This window comes from Lacerta agilis, chromosome 8 (genome assembly GCF_009819535.1).
Source record: "Lacerta agilis isolate rLacAgi1 chromosome 8, rLacAgi1.pri, whole genome shotgun sequence".
NCBI lineage: Eukaryota > Metazoa > Chordata > Lepidosauria > Squamata > Lacertidae > Lacerta > Lacerta agilis.
In genome coordinates, this window is record NC_046319.1 from 53,957,485 (window position 1) to 53,976,450 (window position 18,966).

General features: G+C 43.1%; 1 protein-coding gene across 1 annotated transcript in view; it reads right to left on the reverse strand.

The window, feature by feature from the left end:
- Positions 1-2,842: 2,842 nt before the first annotated feature.
- The window catches only part of KPNA6 (karyopherin subunit alpha 6), a 29,698-nt gene continuing 13,574 nt past the window's right edge, over positions 2,843-18,966 (reverse strand). The window contains exons 3-14 of the mRNA XM_033157523.1: positions 18,692-18,787; positions 18,260-18,359; positions 15,645-15,739; positions 14,311-14,442; positions 13,271-13,359; positions 10,983-11,082; positions 10,220-10,383; positions 9,501-9,579; positions 8,822-8,947; positions 7,090-7,217; positions 5,290-5,468; positions 2,843-4,756 (exon numbers count right to left, since the gene is read on the reverse strand). Of these exons, the coding sequence (XP_033013414.1) occupies positions 4,569-4,756; positions 5,290-5,468; positions 7,090-7,217; positions 8,822-8,947; positions 9,501-9,579; positions 10,220-10,383; positions 10,983-11,082; positions 13,271-13,359; positions 14,311-14,442; positions 15,645-15,739; positions 18,260-18,359; positions 18,692-18,787 (1,476 nt within the window). The 3' untranslated portion in view covers positions 2,843-4,568. The remainder of the gene's footprint in view (positions 4,757-5,289; positions 5,469-7,089; positions 7,218-8,821; positions 8,948-9,500; positions 9,580-10,219; positions 10,384-10,982; positions 11,083-13,270; positions 13,360-14,310; positions 14,443-15,644; positions 15,740-18,259; positions 18,360-18,691; positions 18,788-18,966) is intronic.

Genomic DNA, 18,966 nt, shown 5'->3' on the forward strand with positions numbered 1-18,966 from the left:
CTATTAATCACAGGTCTTGGGCCTTTTATTATCAAAAAGAATTTAGTCTTCTACACAGTAATAAGTTTTCTGTCTCAGTTTGATGACAAATTAGCCAAATGACACTTCCATAGTAAAAAAAACAAAAAAAAAACAACTCCAAATACTTCTAGCTTTGTCTGCTATGAGAAATCAGATCAGCTCTAATAAAATCCTTCACCAAGATGCTCAAATAAGGGGCATATACATTATGCCTCACTCGATTTTTAAAAAATCATGCTAAGAGATATAAATCAAGTTTTCTACCACCACAACAAAGTTGTATCACGATTACTCGCTGGAAGGTTTAAAGCAGCTTTCATCCACCTGGTGTCCTCTAGATGTTGCTGGACTGGACCGCAACTATCAGTACCATTCAGTACTGGCTAGGGACCTAGGGTTGATGGGAGCTGCAGTGCAATAGCAACTGAGGAGGGCATCAGGTGGGCAAAACCTGCTTTTAAAGCAGCATATATTTCTGATTATCTCCTTTTAGATGTGATGGGTCACATAATTTCTTAAGGCAAGAGAGGGAATCCTCAGAACTGATGCTTTCAGTAGTCCAGGTCCTGGTCACAGTGGCCTTGTCCTGTTCCAAAAAAGGTATTATTCAGACCTCCAGAACGACAGGTAGATGAGTAGGCACAGGAATTGTACATATTTTTTTACAGACTAAGTAGATTTGGATACCTACTTAAGGTTCAAGGAGTCTGCATATTTTAAAGCAAACAAAGCAGACCAACTCTACTTTCACATCATTGGGATTGTAGGGGAAAGTACATTTGCCCCTCATGTAGCTAACGTCTTATTAGGAGAGTGAGAGAACAGAAGAGCTTGGTTATTGGATGAGCATCATTCAGCCCCACTTAAATTTCTCAATCAATGTGAGCAACAGTTGCATTTGTTGATATGCTTGTATTTGAGACGAGGCAGTATGGTTATTAGTTATAAACAGACATATTAAAATCAGCCCTGGCCTGACTGGAATTCCTAACAAGCGGGAAAAGAATATAGGTAGAAGTTGTGTGGCATAGGAATTTCACATCATCAGCTGGGTGTATTACAGAGATTGTACAGAGACATTAGCATATAGATCAAAGATATATAAATCCACTTATATTTGCATAATCGAGGTACCTGGGGCTTCCCCCCTCGCTCACTCTTCTTCCCAACCCACATCTCCTTGCCTCAGTTTCCCTCCCAATGACCATGTGGTTTTTCTTTCTCAGCTTCCAAATCTACATAAAAGGTCATAGTATGTCCTCCACCCACCCACACAACTTCCCATCAAAAGGACAATCTCTCCACACACCCCAAATTCTCTCACACACCTGACTGGAAAAGCCTCCCTCAGTAGCTGGGAACAAGAGCAGCAGGGAGGAAGTTCCCTCTCCCAAGCACATTATAGTGACACCTCCCTCTCCCTTGGTGACCCATGTGGGCTCTAAGGTGGATTTCTGCAAAGGCCAGCTTCCAGGCCTCAGATCACTCCATGTTTCTCTTGCACCCCTGGCAGCTCAGCCTGCGGTCACAGGATGACAACATACCAGTACAAATTCAGAGAGACGAGGATGTAGTTAAGTAAGGAGCAAGAGAAGGTCACCACCAGTTCTGTTAACAAGCCAGCCTCTTCCCATCTGCCACTTCATAGCAGCCACAACATCAGGTCAAAATGAAAGAATGGAAAGAAGGGATGCAGGGCCACTTCATTAGCACAGCTGAGAGAACAGCAGCTTTTGGCTCCTCCTCTCCTTGAACTTTTCCACTTTAGCTGGACCCTGGAAGAACATGTTAACTAAGAACTTGCACCTGCATGGTACACATTCCCCACATTCAATTTTAACTTGTACTAAGCCTTTTGAGGGAATATGTCTAGGCATTCATATTGCTTTGCTTGTGCTCGAGCCTTTGGTTCATTTAAATCAGAAAAGGGAAACTTGTCGCCCCTTTGGACGGGATTTGACTCAAGCTCCTACCAAACCAAGAAAGCATTGCCAATTGTCAAGGATGATGGGAGCTGTAGTCCAAACATCATCAGGAGAACCACAAGTTTCCCCACTCCAATTTATATTACATGGAATCAAAAACAAAAAAGGAAAAACTGCACCAGGAGGATGAGATTGGTGTGTCAGTAAAGTAGACTCCTCCACATGCTGCAACACGGCTTGTATAACCTAGACTGAGATCCAGAAGAGGCACTTTTTATGAACTTTATGGGTTATTTCAACAGGCAGAATTCTTGTTTAACTTTATTTCTTGTAGCAAGAACTAAGAAACCCGTATATTTACTGTGGCGGTTTTTCTTCTGGCAGGATTTCAAATCCAAGCATCAGTTTAAGGCAAAAAGGAAATAGTGAAGCTCTCCTTATCCCCCACCCCTTTATATCCCCTGATCTATGCCTGTACAGTGGGGGACCTTCAATTCAATGATCTCTATGCAAGTGTCTCTAAAATCAGTAGTAAGTTGTGTAATAAATTTATTATTATTATTATTATTATTATTATTATTATTATTATTATTATTATTATTACTACTACTACTACTACTACTATCCCACCAATTGCATAAAGCAATGCTTCCCGGCAGTTAAGAGTGCTGACCCACCTATGACTGCCGAGTAGGTTCAAAGCCTCAGCTGCCTCAAGAAAACACTGTGGCCTCAGTCAGGAGTACTTTGCCTCCATTCCCCTTCAACAGTAAAATAACGTTAACCTACCTCGCAGGGTAATTGCAAGACACAAATAAAAGCATGCATGCCATTTTGCACATTGGATCCTGGATATTGCTAGTGTTATGTTAAGGAAAACAGTCTTCACTCCAGTCTTATCTGGATTGCAATCACTGAATGCACAGATGTAGTTTATTAGTTTCCTTGGCATTTGTTTCACTTTTTTTTTTCCTTTTAAACAACAAAGAGCAAATCTCTATTACAAAATGCAGCCCAAGGTTTCGCATCCAGCTTCACACCTGCCTGAACGTCTCTTCTTGAATGCTTTGGGAACCCTGAATTCAAATGTCGGAGAGTGAGAAGAAGAAAAGGGGGAGGGGATATGTGCATACCGTAAGCATTTAAGCAATCTGAAGGGGCCATTCCCCATCGCAGAAATAAGTTTATAGTTTGCCTTGGCCAAGTAATCTATACCTGGTAAAGGGAGCTCAACTAATCTGGCACTTCCTACAGTAGGTAAAAGAAGAACTCAAGATAACCAAAGAGGTTTTCATGGCCATGTGTTCCTAGGCAGGCCTGCCACACAGTATCCTATATATATACCTTAGAAGAATTATAGTTTCCCCCCCTCTGGAGACCAAATTAGACAAATATCTACGTGTATATATAATATATAAAAAATACAGAGCTTTCTCTTCTTCATTTTGAAGTAGAATGTATACGACACAGTTGAGCAGGAGGTAATTCTGAGAAAACACAGGCCACTTGACTCTTTGAGCTGAGAGCAGATTGTGCACCAAGTGCAGGCACAAGACCTGCTCCAGGAAACATGTCAGGTTTGTCCCCACCCCAGCCAGCCAAGACCCAAAAAAGGGAAAGAATTTCTTTCAAAATAAATGACATGGAACCAAAAGGCTTCAATAAGTTTTGAATTTTTTCTTCAAGTAAAGATGCAGGATGAGGTTTCCTCCACCAGTTCAACACTTCAGTCAGTAGCAAATGTAAGAGAAGCCCACCTTCATGGTTAGCTGTGCTTTGAGTCCTTTTTATCCTAGGCCTCTTCCTCTTCCTTAGACTGGGCCTTCAGGAGACAGTGGGAACTGCTGTACTGCTTGAATTCTGAAGCAGTTCAAAAAAGAATCCCTCCATGAAGGACAGTCCTTCTGATGCCTGGTGGGATGGGGCTGTCCAACTTCTCCTGCATCTGGGTACAGGAATATTTTTGAGGAGGGGGCAGGAGCAGCAGCAACTTGGCCAAAATCCCTTGAAAAGGTGCTGTTTGGCAAGAGGGTTTCAGGGGTGGGGGGACACAGAACAATGAGGGCCAAAGTGCTGCTTTTGGCAGATCAATCAAGAGTCTTTAATAAAAATCAAGATGTGCAAAAAAGATTTTTTTTTAAATAGCTGAACCCAAGCATCCAGGATTAAATTCCTTGGTTGTGATCTACGTTATTTTGCCTTCTCCCAATGGAAAAAAGTCATCTCTCAAATACCCAAGTGAAGATACACATTTGGGAAAAAAAACCAACACAAAAAACCCCAGAGGAAAACCACACATTAGAAGGTGTAACTGATTTACACCTCCACTTTCATCCACCTCAGCACCTGCTTTTTTGACACACATGTGCAGCAGCAAAAAGGAAAAAAAATGTATTGTGTGTAAGAATCTCTCTTCTTCTGCTTCTTCTTCATCATGAGCGCGAAGTACTGCTGCCATGTGTCAGTGAAGGAGAAAGCTGTTTTGTAACAGGTGGAGTGGGCACTTTGCAGGCTTCTGTTTGGCTGAGAAGAGAACACGGCTGGGGGTGTGAAGGCTCTCTGCAGTTAACTTTCCAACAAAGTTACGATGTTCTCCCCCCCTTCCCCCACTCAGCACACATGTTATAGCTGGAAGCCTTCCATGGGGGCCTCTGGTTGCTGGAAGATAAACTGCTGCTGGGTCTCGTCTACCTGGGGAGCCAAAGTGGAGTCATCGTCATCAATGCCAAAGTAGTGCTCAATCAGATCAAAGGCTTTCTGGTAGATCTCTTGGTTTTCATGGCTCTGGAGAAACTCTATTTTATCCAAGCCTGGAGGAGAAACACATTGCCCTTGTTATTATGCATACACAGCTCCACCACCTGGTGCTATGCTATAGCTACAACTATGGAACTCACTCCCATAGGAGGCAGTGATGGACAAATTAATGGAGGAGACAGCCGTCAATAATTATTGTAATCTGCCCTCGTGCTCAGAGGCAGTAATGCTTCTAAATACCAGCTGCTGGAAACCACAGGAGGAGGAGAGAGTGGTCTTGTGCTCGAATCTTGTTTGTCGGATGGGAACTGCAGCTGAAGGTTGGCAAAAGTTGTGGTAGGGTTTGGGGAGGACTGAGGTGTGCCAAAAAGTTCAAGGAAAAGGAAGGAAGGAAGGAAGGAAAGAAGGAAGGACTTGCAGGTGGCTGAGGCTGGTGGAGATGGAGGAGCAAATGTCCCATGCAGGTATGTGTGAGGATGTGAAGGAAGAATCACTGACAATTTATTGGGAAGTGTTTGCAAATGAGGGTATACTTATTAAGCTGCCTCGGGAAAAGAGTTTCAAGATTGCAGACGGGTCAACTCACCATAAGCTTCCTCAATGAGGCTACAATAGGGGTTGATGCCAGAGCCATTCTGTTTGGCCTCCTGCTCACCCAGGCGCAAGATGTTCTCCAGGCCATTCAGGGCCACTTGAACGATCTTGGAGTCCATGACAGTCAGAAGGTCACACAGGGGCTTGATGCAGCCAAGGTTGACTAAATACCTGAGAAAGGGAACACAAATGCTCAGAACCAAACCAAACAGGCAGACGTTACTGGTTGAAGTTCAGGTCAAATTTATGTAAGACTTTCAAGTGTGGGGGGCGGGGAGGTAAGCAACTCAAGCTTGCTTGGAATACATGCTCTTCTGCCCCACCACATGCTCACACAAAAGGGCTGGGTTTTGGCAAAAGATATGAAAATGGTACTCTGCCCACATTCAGGAGAAACTTTAGGTAAGCTTGGAGATGCAAGAGTCTTGGAAGATTCCAGGGTTTAAAAACCTGCAAGGTTCAGCTGAAGTTAAAGTACTAAAAGTAACAGAAAAAGTATGTCCTGGTTGCCAAGTTGTGCTACTCTGTTTTTAGACATGTACATTTTGATCTACATTCTATTACCTCCCTCCAAACCCCCAGGGAAGTGCTTGCCAACCAAGAGGAAGGTTACAGTGCTCTGAACAAGGATGCTGCTCTAATCATCAGACTTACCTGCTGTGAATTAATACTTTTTAAAAGAAGCCCTTTGTTCTAATGAAAAATGTAGCAATTTAACCGTCTGAGGCAATGAAATCTGCATACACTGTGGGAAATATGCCCTTGTCCCACCAGTAATGCTGATGATCATCAGTTTCTGGTGTGCGTTTGTTGTTGTTTTGAATAATTTTAAATTGGATTTTATAAACAAGGCTCATAGGAATAATAAATGATACAAATAAATAGACCACATCTTCTCATGGCATTTGTAGCACAATAAATTTGCAGTAATATCTATAACATATATTGCATTATTAGTGGTCAATGTACAAGTTATTGGTTCGGGAATTGGTTTAAACAAAAACAAAGGGGAAAAAGAATAGAACAGAGTTAACAGATAACATTCAGCATCACACAGCTAGACACTGAATTGGAAGTTCTTGCGGTTGTGGTTAGATTAAGTATGAGTGATAGTCATTGATGAACATGGGAGGCGGGTTCAGAGTGAAGATAATAATTCATCAACTAGATTGGGCTAAAATGCTGATGGGGAGGATCATTCATTTTCTGGAATACTGGCATATGTTGTGAAATTAAACCACACTGGGGTAAAGCCATCTTTCTTGATCTGTCCATATGTTAACTATAGTTTATTTGTTACTCTCTCAAGGAGGGCTGTTTCCCAAACTGTTTTGTACCAATTGTCTATTGTTGTGATAATCAGTTTCTGTTAACTATAAAGAAACAGGGGGTGTGGATTGAGAGAGAGCTCTACTCTTGTCCATGCTAAGCTCCTGGCCTGCACCTGGTCATTATTTCTCCTGAGAGCAAGAAGTTGGGGGAGGGGGTTACATGTCGTTCATTCTTCCTACCACAAATAGTGTCTCTTTCTGACTAATTCTTAAGTCTCTCAACAATCCATTCCTGACTTCCTCCACAATTTAACCAGCAGCCCAACCTAACTGCAGAACTCCTCTTTCTACCCAACTTATTTGGCCAAAAACCATAAAAGCAAGGTCAAGACTAGGCACAATGTATCCTAACCCATCCCACAAGTCCTTTCACGGCAAAGTTCTTCTGGAACTGCTGGTAATGAGAACACCGTGATACAAAGAGGGAAAGACTCTGACAAATGAGAACAGCCTCAACCTACTTGATCTGCTCTGGGGTTCCTCCCGATGTCGCATTTGTGATTGCCCAAGCAGCTTCTTTTCTTGTGCGAAATTCAGCCTTCTGCAAGATCTCAATCAGCACTGGGAAAATGTTGGCATCTATGACTGCCTGCAGGGGGAATGTGAAAAAGGGAACAGTGAGTCCTTCTCCTGCAAGAAGGAACTCCTGCCATCCGTATTGATGGGGCAGTTCAATCATTTCATCGGCTTCCGTTTCTATGGGCTCACTCTCCCCAAACTGGATTCTGGCTGGTGTCCATTGGACCTCTTCCCAAGATTTGCTTAGGCTCAGGCAAGGCTTTCCTTATAGCAGCCTGGCAGTATTGGCAGATAACTTTCTTTAAACCATTGCCCTTCTTGCAACTATCACTAGCTACTGTTGAAAAGTGAGAGGAGTTTCCAACAGCAGTTTGCCACATGGGCAAAGGAAGGGAGGATGGAAAGGGAGCTGCTGCTGTTTCAGAAAGTTAGGTTCTCGCTGGCACTCAACAAACTAATCCCACAGCTCTTTAGATTCAGGCTCTGGTTTTCAAAAATTCTAGCAAGAAATTCTGGAGAATCTCAGGTGTCATTTCATTAAGTTTTAGGGGCTTTAATACTTTGAGGTGGTGTGTGGGGAACCTCCAGATATTGCTGAACTACAACCCCCATCAGTCCCAGCAAGCATGGCCTATGGCTAGGGATAATGGGAATTGTACTTCAGCAACATCTGTAAAGCACTAGGTTCCCCACACTTGACTTAGAAGGTAGCTATTCAATATCTGCTACAGGCTTTGCAAACCCATCTTTTGAAAAGGAGCATTTGGTTTCAGGCCAAATGATCGGGAAAGCACGTCATGGAAGGTTCCCGGGTGTCTCAAATGAATTAAGATGCAATTTGGTGAGTATATGTTCTGAGGGGGGAAACGGATCCTGCTGCAGGTGATTGCTGTAGAAATCAATTGCTACCTTCAAAAAAATGCTACAATTCCTTATGAACATCAGTCATTGTCCAAGCCATGCAGCCAAGAGCATTTTGTTTGCTTTGACCACTACCATTTCTGCAGTATTATTCAAGCAGGAGAAGTCTCAGAACACCTCTACTTAGGAGATGCAATCCAAAAGCAGGCAGGCAGACTTGTACATCTGCTTGATCCAGAAGAATTTCATTCTTTTGAAGAAGCTTTCACATTCCAAAGTATTTTTGCTTTAGCAGTAAGAAACTGCCTACTTATTTCCATCCTTACAATTTGTAAAAGTTGTTGGAGCAAGATTAATATAACCTAAATCTCCCACCGAACAGCTTTCCCCTCCTTGCAGTATCCCCAGGCTTGTACAGTACTGTAAAGTACCATAGCAGTATGGCTGCCACACCCCAGGACTGGCTTTCTCAGGCACCTGCAAAGGCCAATACCCCAGCAGTGGCCTGCTGTCAACTGCTACAGCCTTCTGGCCCTGATCCACCTCGCCACTGCCACCTGCACACCCTCTCCCTGAAAGCAGGTAGGTGAACAAGCAGTAGTGGCGACAAGGAGGAGAGGATCGCCTTGCCCCAAGGGCTGACTACAAATGCAGTGCTGGCACTGTTACTGCATCAGCACCCAGGTACCCAACAGGGAGTCTGCTTGAGAAATAGCCAGTTATGTATGCCCCTCCCACGCCATCTCTCCCATTATATTACCAGAGTAAAAATCCCAAAAGGTGTGCTACGCTTTGAGTCAAAGGAAGCTGTACCTGTATCTGAGCACTGTTCCCCGCTGTGACGTTGGAGATCGTCCAGCAAGCTTCTTTCCGGATAGACTCTTTGGAGCTGCTGAGTAGATGAAGGAGACAAGGCAAAGCTGAGCAATTCAGGATCACCTGAAAAGGGTAAGTTGAAGAGCCACTTGTTAGAGAGAGCTGCTCCTACCCAAAAGAAGAGCACCAAGCTCTTGCTCTCTAGCTATCCTGAAAAGTCTCTCTGTTTATGTTACACTTCACAGTAGCAAGAAAACAATCCAGCTTTCCCTGTATGACTGCAAATCCTACCCCCCCCCCCAATAAAGCCAGTACAGTGGTACCTCGAGTTACATACACTTCAGGTTACATACTCTGCTAACCCAGAAATAATGCTTCAGGTTAAGAACTTTGCTTCAGGATAAGAACATAAATCGTGCTCTGGCGGTGCAGCGGCAGGTCCCATTAGCTAAAGTGGTGCTTCAGGTTAAGAACAGTTTCAGGGTAAGAACGGACCTCCGGAACAAATTAAGTACGTAACCAGAGGTACCACTGTATTTGCTTTGATGTCACTTTCACATCTTCTCCCAAAAGCCCAACAGAATTGTATCTTCCAGAACCAACCCTCTGCAGTGGTTGCAGGTTCCCGTATCCTGAATTTGGGACGGCCCCATTTAACTCTTATTCCCAACATCACCTGGGTCTGGATATCATCCCCCGTCACAATGTTGCCAACAGCTCGCAAAGCTGGGGAGGCCACCTTGTAATCACTGTGCCTGTCAGGAGAAGAAGAAGAAAAAGACGAGATGCTCACCTTATTACCCTGCAGAAGGAACACCCCAATCCCTATCTCAATGCTTCACTCCTCTTGGCACTGGCTATGCTCTACCATTTTGAGTGTGGTACTTCTGCCCTACTTAATACATCTACTTTATTTATTTCATAAGATTTATGTGCCACTTAATTGTGTGTTAAAAAACAAACAAACCCAAAGAAAAATTATGGTGCTGTTCACATTATCCCACCTATTTATTCCATTTTAAAACCAGTGCGCGCGTGCACACACACATATGCAGGGGCTGGTGCCATTCCATGCTTCCTATGTCAGAAGGTCTCAGTACCTATAATGTAGATTAACATTATCCCCCTTCTGATGAATGGAAGCGACTCTAGCCGTAATAATGGTCAATATTAATTCCATATACTGCTTTTGTAAAACTTCCAAAGGTTGCCAACATTTCTCTCAGGCCAACATGTGGCTAAAATTGTGACACACATATCCCTTTCATGTAAGAGATATGCCCTCCTATGAATCCCAGCTATAGTGGGGAGGCAACTCTGCCATTACACACACACACACACACACACACACACACACACACACACACCAACATCCTTCAGAGGCTGGGCACTTACATCAGCAGTTCCACCAGTCGCCGACACACCCCTGAATCTATTACAGCCTGGATTTTCTCATTGGGGCCATCCGACAGGTAGGAGAGGGCCCAGCATGCATCCGCCAGCAAGTCTGAGTCACTGCTGAAGAGTAAGCGTGACAAGACTGGCAAACACGATGACACCTACCAAGAAGCACAATCGTAAGGGAAAGAAAGTAAGATCCCAAGAGAGGCAGAATGACAAATAAGACCGTGACAAATTGGGGGTGGGAACCAGGACAAGTTGCAAGCATTGAAGGAGCATGCCTGAATGCCTGTCAACTGCAAGACCAAACTCTTGTCCAACTTGACTCATAATATAAAAATCCATTTTGGGAAGTTGGGGAGGGATTGTTTGAACCAATGGCCCAAGCCACAAATCCACCCCCCTTCATTTCCCTTACCCTGGGGCTTGGGGCTGTTGCTCACATTCACTCTGCCTACTGGAGAGCACAGCAGGGTCACAATGGGATGTCTGTGTAGAAGAAGCTCATGCCTATTACTTCACACACACCACAGGGTTAGTAGTGGATATTTTTGCCAAGGGCAAACCCTGAAACTTTCTTCCAGACATAGTAGTTTCTTACTACTACAGGGTTAGTTTTTGGCCCCACACATTACAAAATATGAAGCATGTGGGTGGAGTGTGAGTGTGTGTATCTACTTCAAATGGTATAGTCTAGAGTTCTATGACATCATTCTGTGGAAGGTGCCAGGGCAGAGGCCACACTTTTATATCTCACCTTCTCAAATTCAGGGGGTGGATTTTTCCCTCTGCACAAGTTTGACAAGGCCCAGACAGCATTTCGTGTCATTGTCAACCTGGTGGATTTTGTGAGGAGTCTGGAAAACAGGCAAATTATATTTTATATAAATATTACAATGCTAAATATAAAACCAGAGATTACGATTGTTTGTTATTACAGTCATCATTGTTATCAGTTAAAACTCTTCTAATCCTTAAATCCTTTTCCTTTCAGCGACAGCTTGAATTCAAGCTGAACTGCAAAAGTAGAAAAGGAGAATCTGAAACACACCCAGACCTTTCTGGTTTGTTTAAAGGAAAGTTGGGTTACCTCAATCCAAAATCCAAAATGCCTACTATGCCACAATGAACACTTGCAAGATACGTCTTATTCCACACCATCAAGCTTTATCCTGCCCTTTCTTCCACCTACTCAGGGCAGCTTATGTGGGGTATCCTATTTTAACATTCGTGATTGACAGGTGGGCTGTCCCACCCAACTATCTTGCAGCCAGCTGGCTGTCAAGCACTTGGGAACTGCAGTGCAATGGGCTTTGCAAAGTGCTGAGCACAGGGCTGGCAAAGCTGCTTTCTGCAGGGACCAGCTATGTGATTGAGTTCCCTGCAGGTAAGTCTACCACACAGCAGATCCAGCCACATCTCTATCTGCCCCACACCAGCATCATATGTGACATCAGGTGGGGGCAAGCAAGCAAGATTTGGGGGTGGGAGGAGGGAGGACTCTCTTGCGAGCCAAACTGCAAAGTGTGCCAGGCCACATTTGTCCCATGGGCTGGAGATTCCCCAACCATGACTTGGGAGAGATTGCTTAGGCTGAGAGAAATGGATCATGGTCTGTTCTGGTTGAGAGCTTCCCATAAGCATCTGGATGATCATTGTGAGAACAGAACACTGGAGATGTGTTTGGCTTGATCCATGACTGCTCTTACGTCACCTAGCAAATTTAAATGACCAAGTAGAAACCTGAATCTATTAGCCTCTCTGTTGCTCAACTAAACATGTTTGTTTATTACATTTATATCCCACCTTTCCTCCAAGGAGCTCAAGGTGGCATATAAAGTCCCCCCCCCCATTTTATTCTCATAACAGTCCTGTGACATAGGTTAGGCTATGAGTGTGAATGACCCAAGGTCATTGAGGGATGAGCGGGGATTTGAAAACTTGTCTCCCAGGTCCTAGTCTTAACCTATCTATCCATTCATTCATTCATTTTTAAAATTTGTATACCGCCCTACACCCTTAGAGCTCAGGGCGGTTCAAAATATAAAACTGGCTCTCATCCACATTCTGATCTTCATCCACCATTCCACTTTCCTTCATTATCAAGAAGGAAGGAAGGCCTTGCACGTTCTTCCCTGAGCAGAGATCTTTCCCACGCATCGCTCCTCAGGTGAGCCACATCACAAAAAAGGTAAAGGGACCCCTGACCACCAGGTCCAGTCGTGTCCGACTCTGGGGTTGCGGCGCTCATCTCGCTCTATAGGCTGAGAGAGCCGGCGTTTGTCCGCAGACAGCTTCCGGGTCATGTGGCCAGCATGACAAAGCCGCTTCTGGTGAACCAGAGCAGCGCACGGAAACGCCGTTTACCTTCCCGCTGGAGCGGTCCCTATTTATCTACTTGCACTTTGACGTGCTTTCGAACTGCTAGGTGGGCAGGAGCAGGGACCAAGCAACGGGAGCTCACCCCGTGGCAGGGATTCGAACCGCTGACCTTCTGATCAGCAAGCCCTAGACTCTGTGTTTTAACACACAGCGCCACCTGGGTCCCTTGCCACATCACTAGCATCATGCTAAACCACCATGGGCTTCTTGAAATCTGGGTTAGAGACACTTCATGTTACAGACGCTTGAGGACAGTTGAGGAAGCGGGAGGCACCATTAGCTGAAGTGGTACCTCAGGTTAAGAACAGTTTCAAGTTAAGAATGGACCTCCAGAACGAATTATGTTCTTAACCCAAGGTACCACTGTAACAGGATTGTTTAAAGTTATTGGACTGGTAAGTTTTGTGTTAATAAGAAAAATTATTCTCCATCCTGGACCTCCTGCCAGTCTGGTCTGGGGATAAGTCTCCTCCAGACTCCAAATATGGTGATCAATTTGATCCTACTCAAGAGAAAAATCCCACTGGGTCTTCCCAGGGCATTTCATGCCACCTAACAAAATTTTTACGTCCATGGCTGTAGAATGGAAACAAAGGAACACACGCACACACACACACTGCCAAGGAGCACCCGAAGTCGGAGTTTCATGCAACTGCTACTCACAACAACAAGGGAGGGAGGATGCCACAGTTGAGGACGTAATCACGGCAGGCAGAACTGTCTCCAGCAATGTTCCCCAGTGCCCAAACAGCCTGGAAGAAGAACAGGAGCTTTAGCACTCAGTCATTGAATGGAGAGGGAATGGTGGAGCAGTAATCCCTGGGCCCCCTCAAAGAATCCAATAACTTGTGGCAACTTTCAGCTATTTGTCATTTTTGCAATTAAAACATAGCAAAGCTATTTTTCCTGAGAGTTTCTGCACACACCAATGTGGGCAGCTGTTAACTGCTGTAGGGAGCTACTGCCAAATGTTTGGTTGAAATCAGTGTAAAATGCATCCCTAGCTTTCTGATCTTGCTCTCCCTACTTTGAATCATTGACCCACAATGATTCAAGCTCCTATGTTCCCTTGCTGCCCCATTCCCGTTCTTGCCAACTGCTCTTGAGCATGCCTACAAAGCACTAATACCACCACAGGCCCTGCTCACTGCTCGGAGCAGTCAGGATGCTATTATTATTATTTAATTATTATTATTATTTAATTATTATTATTATTGTAAATTTATATACCACCCTTCACCAAGAGACCACAAGGCGGTTTACACACACACAAACACACACTGCATTAAAAGGCCATAGATTGATTAACAGCCCAAGGCCTGGCTGAAAAGGAATGCTAATGATATGTAACTAAGGCACCTGGCAAGCCTCCCTGGAAAAAGCATTCCACAAATGGGGAGCCACCACAGAAAAGTCCCATTCTCGTGTTGCCACTCTCTGGCCCTCCCGCGGAGGGTGCACATGAAGAATGGTATCAAATACTGACTACAGGGTCCGGGTCAGTTCATACGGGGTAAGGCAGTCCTTGAGCTATCCGTGACATCACTGCAGCTTTGTCGATGGCATTGAAGGGGCAGGGTAGGGGCTTCACAAGCAACAGGGAACAGCCAGTTTTTCTGTCATATAAAAGCTTTGCAGCAAAGAAATTATTTGGAACTGCTCACCCATACCTAAGCCAAAAGCTCTCCCTGAAAACGCCTTACCTGCTCTTGGACATCTTCAAAATCAGAGCTCAACAATTCAATGAAGATCGGAACTGCTCCAGCTTCTATTACTATTTTGGTTTGTAGTGAAGTGCCCGAGGCAATGTTTGTTAATGCCCATGCAGCTTCAAACTGAAAAGTAACAAGCAACCAATTAAAGAAATTCTCCAACAGAAGTACACTGTTCAACAGAGCAGTGGCCCCCAAACTCCCCACCCCAGACACTTGAAAATCACTGATTGACAGAGTGGACCACTTAATGGTTTTTCTGCCTGTTAGAGCAATTGCAGTGAGCTGTATGAGATGCTGTGTGATTTTAATTGTTTTTTTTATTGCTTCTGTTATTTCTAATTTTGTATTTATTGTATTACAATTCACACTCAACAAAATTCCAATTGTACTGCAATAAAATACAACACAAGCAACAAAAAAGCAATAAAAATACAATTAGAAATTCAATATTAATATTTTATATGGACATGCCATGGACCACCTGAATGAAGGACCACAGTTTGGAAATTCCTGCAACAGAGGAAGTGTGCATGCACACGAAAGCTCATACCAAGAACAAACTCAGTTGGTCTCTAAGGTGCTACTGGAAAGAATTTCCTATTTTGTTTCCTATTTTGTTTCTGCAACAGAGGATTAGTTGTCCTGGATTTTAGCTAAAGCAAGTCAAAACTGACTTCTCACAGAACAGTTCAGTTTGTGCCTTGAGAGAAACATTTCACAGAGCAGAGCATTTCAGAGGTTGGACCCTTTGTTGACATGCCGTGACCAGGGCTGTGGTGAAAGTTCAAAGGACTTAATCCAATTTTCTATTGGGGGTGTACAGGCAAAATTTGGAACCCCTACTCCCCCCTTCTGCCTAAAAAACAGAAGCCATTTTACTGATTCTCTGAGGATACAAAAGACACCCTCGTGGAAGAAGTTTGTCCATTTTAGCTGTAGTAGCTAAAGCATCACTCTTAACTTTTTAAATTTTAATTAACTTTAATCTGAGAGAGCACAGCCTCCATTTTCTTTTCTTTTCCCCACCATGCCCCAGATTGATGCTGTGTCTGGGACTGTGGGGAAAATGAAAGGCAAACAACATAACCAAAGTCTATGGATATCACATTATGTAAGTGAGCTTTTATGTTATAGGTTTGTGGGCAGATGCTTAATGTTTGGTGGGAAAAGTCAGACCACAATCGTGGCTACAGTCACAAACAACCCTATGCAAAGGCACAAACACTAAGAGTGACAAGGGGGCGGATTTAATTTCCAGAGAAACAGATGACAACCTTGCTGAGAGCACTGAACAAATGCAAAGGAATCTCATTCTCACTTACCTGCAATGTGCAGTTTTCACTTTTTTTGAGGAACTCCACAAACCTGTCCACCACACCCTGAGTATTGATCACTTCATCTATTGGAGGATTGGGCTCTAAACAGAGGGGGAAAGACTATTGTTAACACATACTTATTTCTTCACACCAGTGGTATGCTAAAATAGCACTTAGGCACCTAGTTTGTAAGCAGTTAGCACAGATAGTGATGTGAGGTGAGAATATTCTTCAGAGTTTATTTTCTTTGACTTCGAAGAATACAAAGTATGCTTTAAAACAGGGGTCCCCAAACTAAGGCCCGGGGGCCGGATGCAGCCCAATCGCCTTCTAAATGTGGCCCGTGGACGGTCTGGGAATCAGCATGTTTTTACATGAGTAGGATGTGTCCTTTTATTTAAAATGCATCTCTGGGTTATTTGTGGGACCTGCCAGTGTTTTTACATTGCAGAATGTGTGCTTTTATTTAAAATGCATTTCTGGGTTATTTGTGGGGCATAGGAATTCGTTCATTTCCCCCCCCCCAAAAAAAAAATATAGTCTGGCCCCCCACAAGGTCTGAGGGACCGTGGACCGGCCCCCTGCTGAAAAAGTTTGCTGGCCCCTGTTTTAAAAGCTTTGGCTGTAAAAGAAGAAGTGGAAGATATTTTATCAAAAGTCCCTGATACTAGATGAGGCAGTATTTTGGCTAAGAGTACTAAAATTTCATGACCTTATTGCTCCAATAGTGAAATGGATAACATTATTAGAATCGGACACACCAAGGTTAAGTAGGGTGGTTGAGTCATTTAAAGAACTAGAAGATCACTTTGAAAAAGGGATGCCTTTGAGCCGCCTTACAAAGCAAGAAGACAAGCAGCTGAAAGAGGCAGTTAAGAAAAGAAATAGCATTGCGGCCAATTCACTTTGCTGCAAAGATCCTTGATCCCAAGCATAATGGTGTTCATTTATCAAGAGATGAACAAATTCAAGGTACCGAGTTCATTGATCTCAAAATATCAGCAAGTGCACCAAATGATGCACAAGATATTTTGGCAGAGCTGGCAGCATATTGTGCTAAGGAAGATTTATTTAGCAAGTCATATGTATTACGGTATATCATTTTCAATGCATTAAAATGAATGTCCTCCTATGTTAAATGAAAATTCTCTAATGTTCTCAATAATCGAGAATATTCTCGAGAATATTCTCCAAAAGATTATTCTCGAGAATTTAACATCCCTAAGCACAGGCACCCTTTTTATCGTTTTCCATCAATGACACAAAGGCAAGATATTCCATCAATGACACAAAGGCAACAGCTGAGGTTCTCAGCATTCAATGAAGGCTACACCTGGGGCAAGGGAAGATTGCGTATTGACAAGCGCCTAGCTCCTAGCTCCTACATGTGGTGGACAACATAGAGCTCAACGCCAGAAATCTCACCACCACCAGGCCATCCGTATTTTGAAGACTCTAATATTCTAAATTAAAATAGCCATTGCATTAAGAATATAGCATAAGAACGTCAGAAGATCCCATATAGTCCAGCATCATGTTCTCCAAGTGGCATTGGAATACCTATGGGAATCTTACATGCAAGACACTGGTGTAGTAGCACTCTCTCCTCACTTGCTATTCCCAGGAACTGATAAACAAGAGGCATACTAGAGACAGAACATAGTTTTATCCTCCATGAATTTGTCTAATCCTCTTTTAAAGCCATCGAGATATGAAACAGAACCCACAATTTAATTATGCACTATGTGGATAGGTACTTTCTCTCACTGACTCACACCCCTTAATCATTCAACATTCAGCTTCACTGAATGGTCAAGGTTTTAATATTATGAAAGACAGCAAAAAACTCACTTTTCTACCCACTTTCTCTACACCATGCATAGGTCTACAGACCTCTCATGTGACTCCTTGCTCACCTTTTCTCTACATTAAGAAGCCACAAATGCTGCAACCTTTCCTCATTGGAAATCAGGGTTTCTCTTTTCCCAAACCTTTCTAGCTCTACAATATCCTTTCTGAGGTGAGACAACCAGAATTGTATACAGCATGCCAAGTACAGTCACACCATATGATTTGTATAACAGCATTATGACATTGTCACTTTTATTTTCAATCCCTTTCCTAAGGATCATTAAAATAGAACTTGGCTTTTTCACAGCTGCCACTCACAAGGTTGACATTTTCATCAACTGATCCACTATGACACCAGTTCAGGCCCTATTTGTACATATGTGATTTAACCCTATCTTCAGGTTTGTTTAAAACCATCTGCTTTCTTTATAAGAAGCTCTTCAAATTAGGGCCAACAAGGCACACATACATCCATGGGCACTATTGGAAAGGGTCCAGAAATGGTTTAAAAATCTAAAAAAACCACCTATCATTCCAAGAACAATCAGGGTTGAAAGGTTATCAGTATTCCAACCCCATGTTTGTATATCCCCATTCTTAACTTATTATACTCCACCTATTCAGTCCACTTTCATTTATGAGTTTTTCATAAGTTTCTGGCAAACAATTTACGCAATTAAAGCATCTCGAAGTCAATCAAACAAACAAAATACACGCAACATTCCTACAATTTCTATTTACAATAGAAAATTCTAAATAGCTATATTTACCTTTTGAAAGCAGTTTCCTGAAGCGCTGGGTAGTTATTAGCTGAAGATCAGGGTCGTCGGAGAACAGCATTTCCACCATCTCCCTTGTAATTACACCTTCCTGAAAAAAAGCCCATATGCAACAGTCCTAAGGCTAACTCTTCAAAGCAATGCCCAAATCTAACAGTTCTTCAGATGAGAAACTACCAAACTGGACCTAAGAACATGCAGGTTTAGATCTTGTAAGGTCCATTTATTTTATTTTTAATTAAGAAATCCGGTCCTCATCTTACACCTCTGCAAAAAAACTAAAAAGGAACAGCAGAGAGTAAAGTAAGTTACTTAAAACAGTTCTTCATTTCTGTACTATTAAGATTATACTGGTATAAGCCAAAGCACAATAAATGCCATTAGAGGGGAATATGACACAGCTTCTGAGACTACGGTACTTACCCCACCTGTGGTGGAACTGACAAATGAGTCTACATGAGGACTGTCAGACATAGCAGCATCTTCATTAATTAGCTCCACATTTCTTCGTTTAAAGAGCTGAAATAAAAAATGGATAAGTATCAAATCAATGGCAAACAAAAATGCCAAATGTTGGGCATAAGCAAATGCTTTCAGGTCACTGAAGTCCCCTTCACTCTTTGAAAGCAAGGTTCTATTTGTTCCCATCAGCATTTAAGATTCATCAGTCATTAAATCCTCTTGTGAGGATTCTTCAC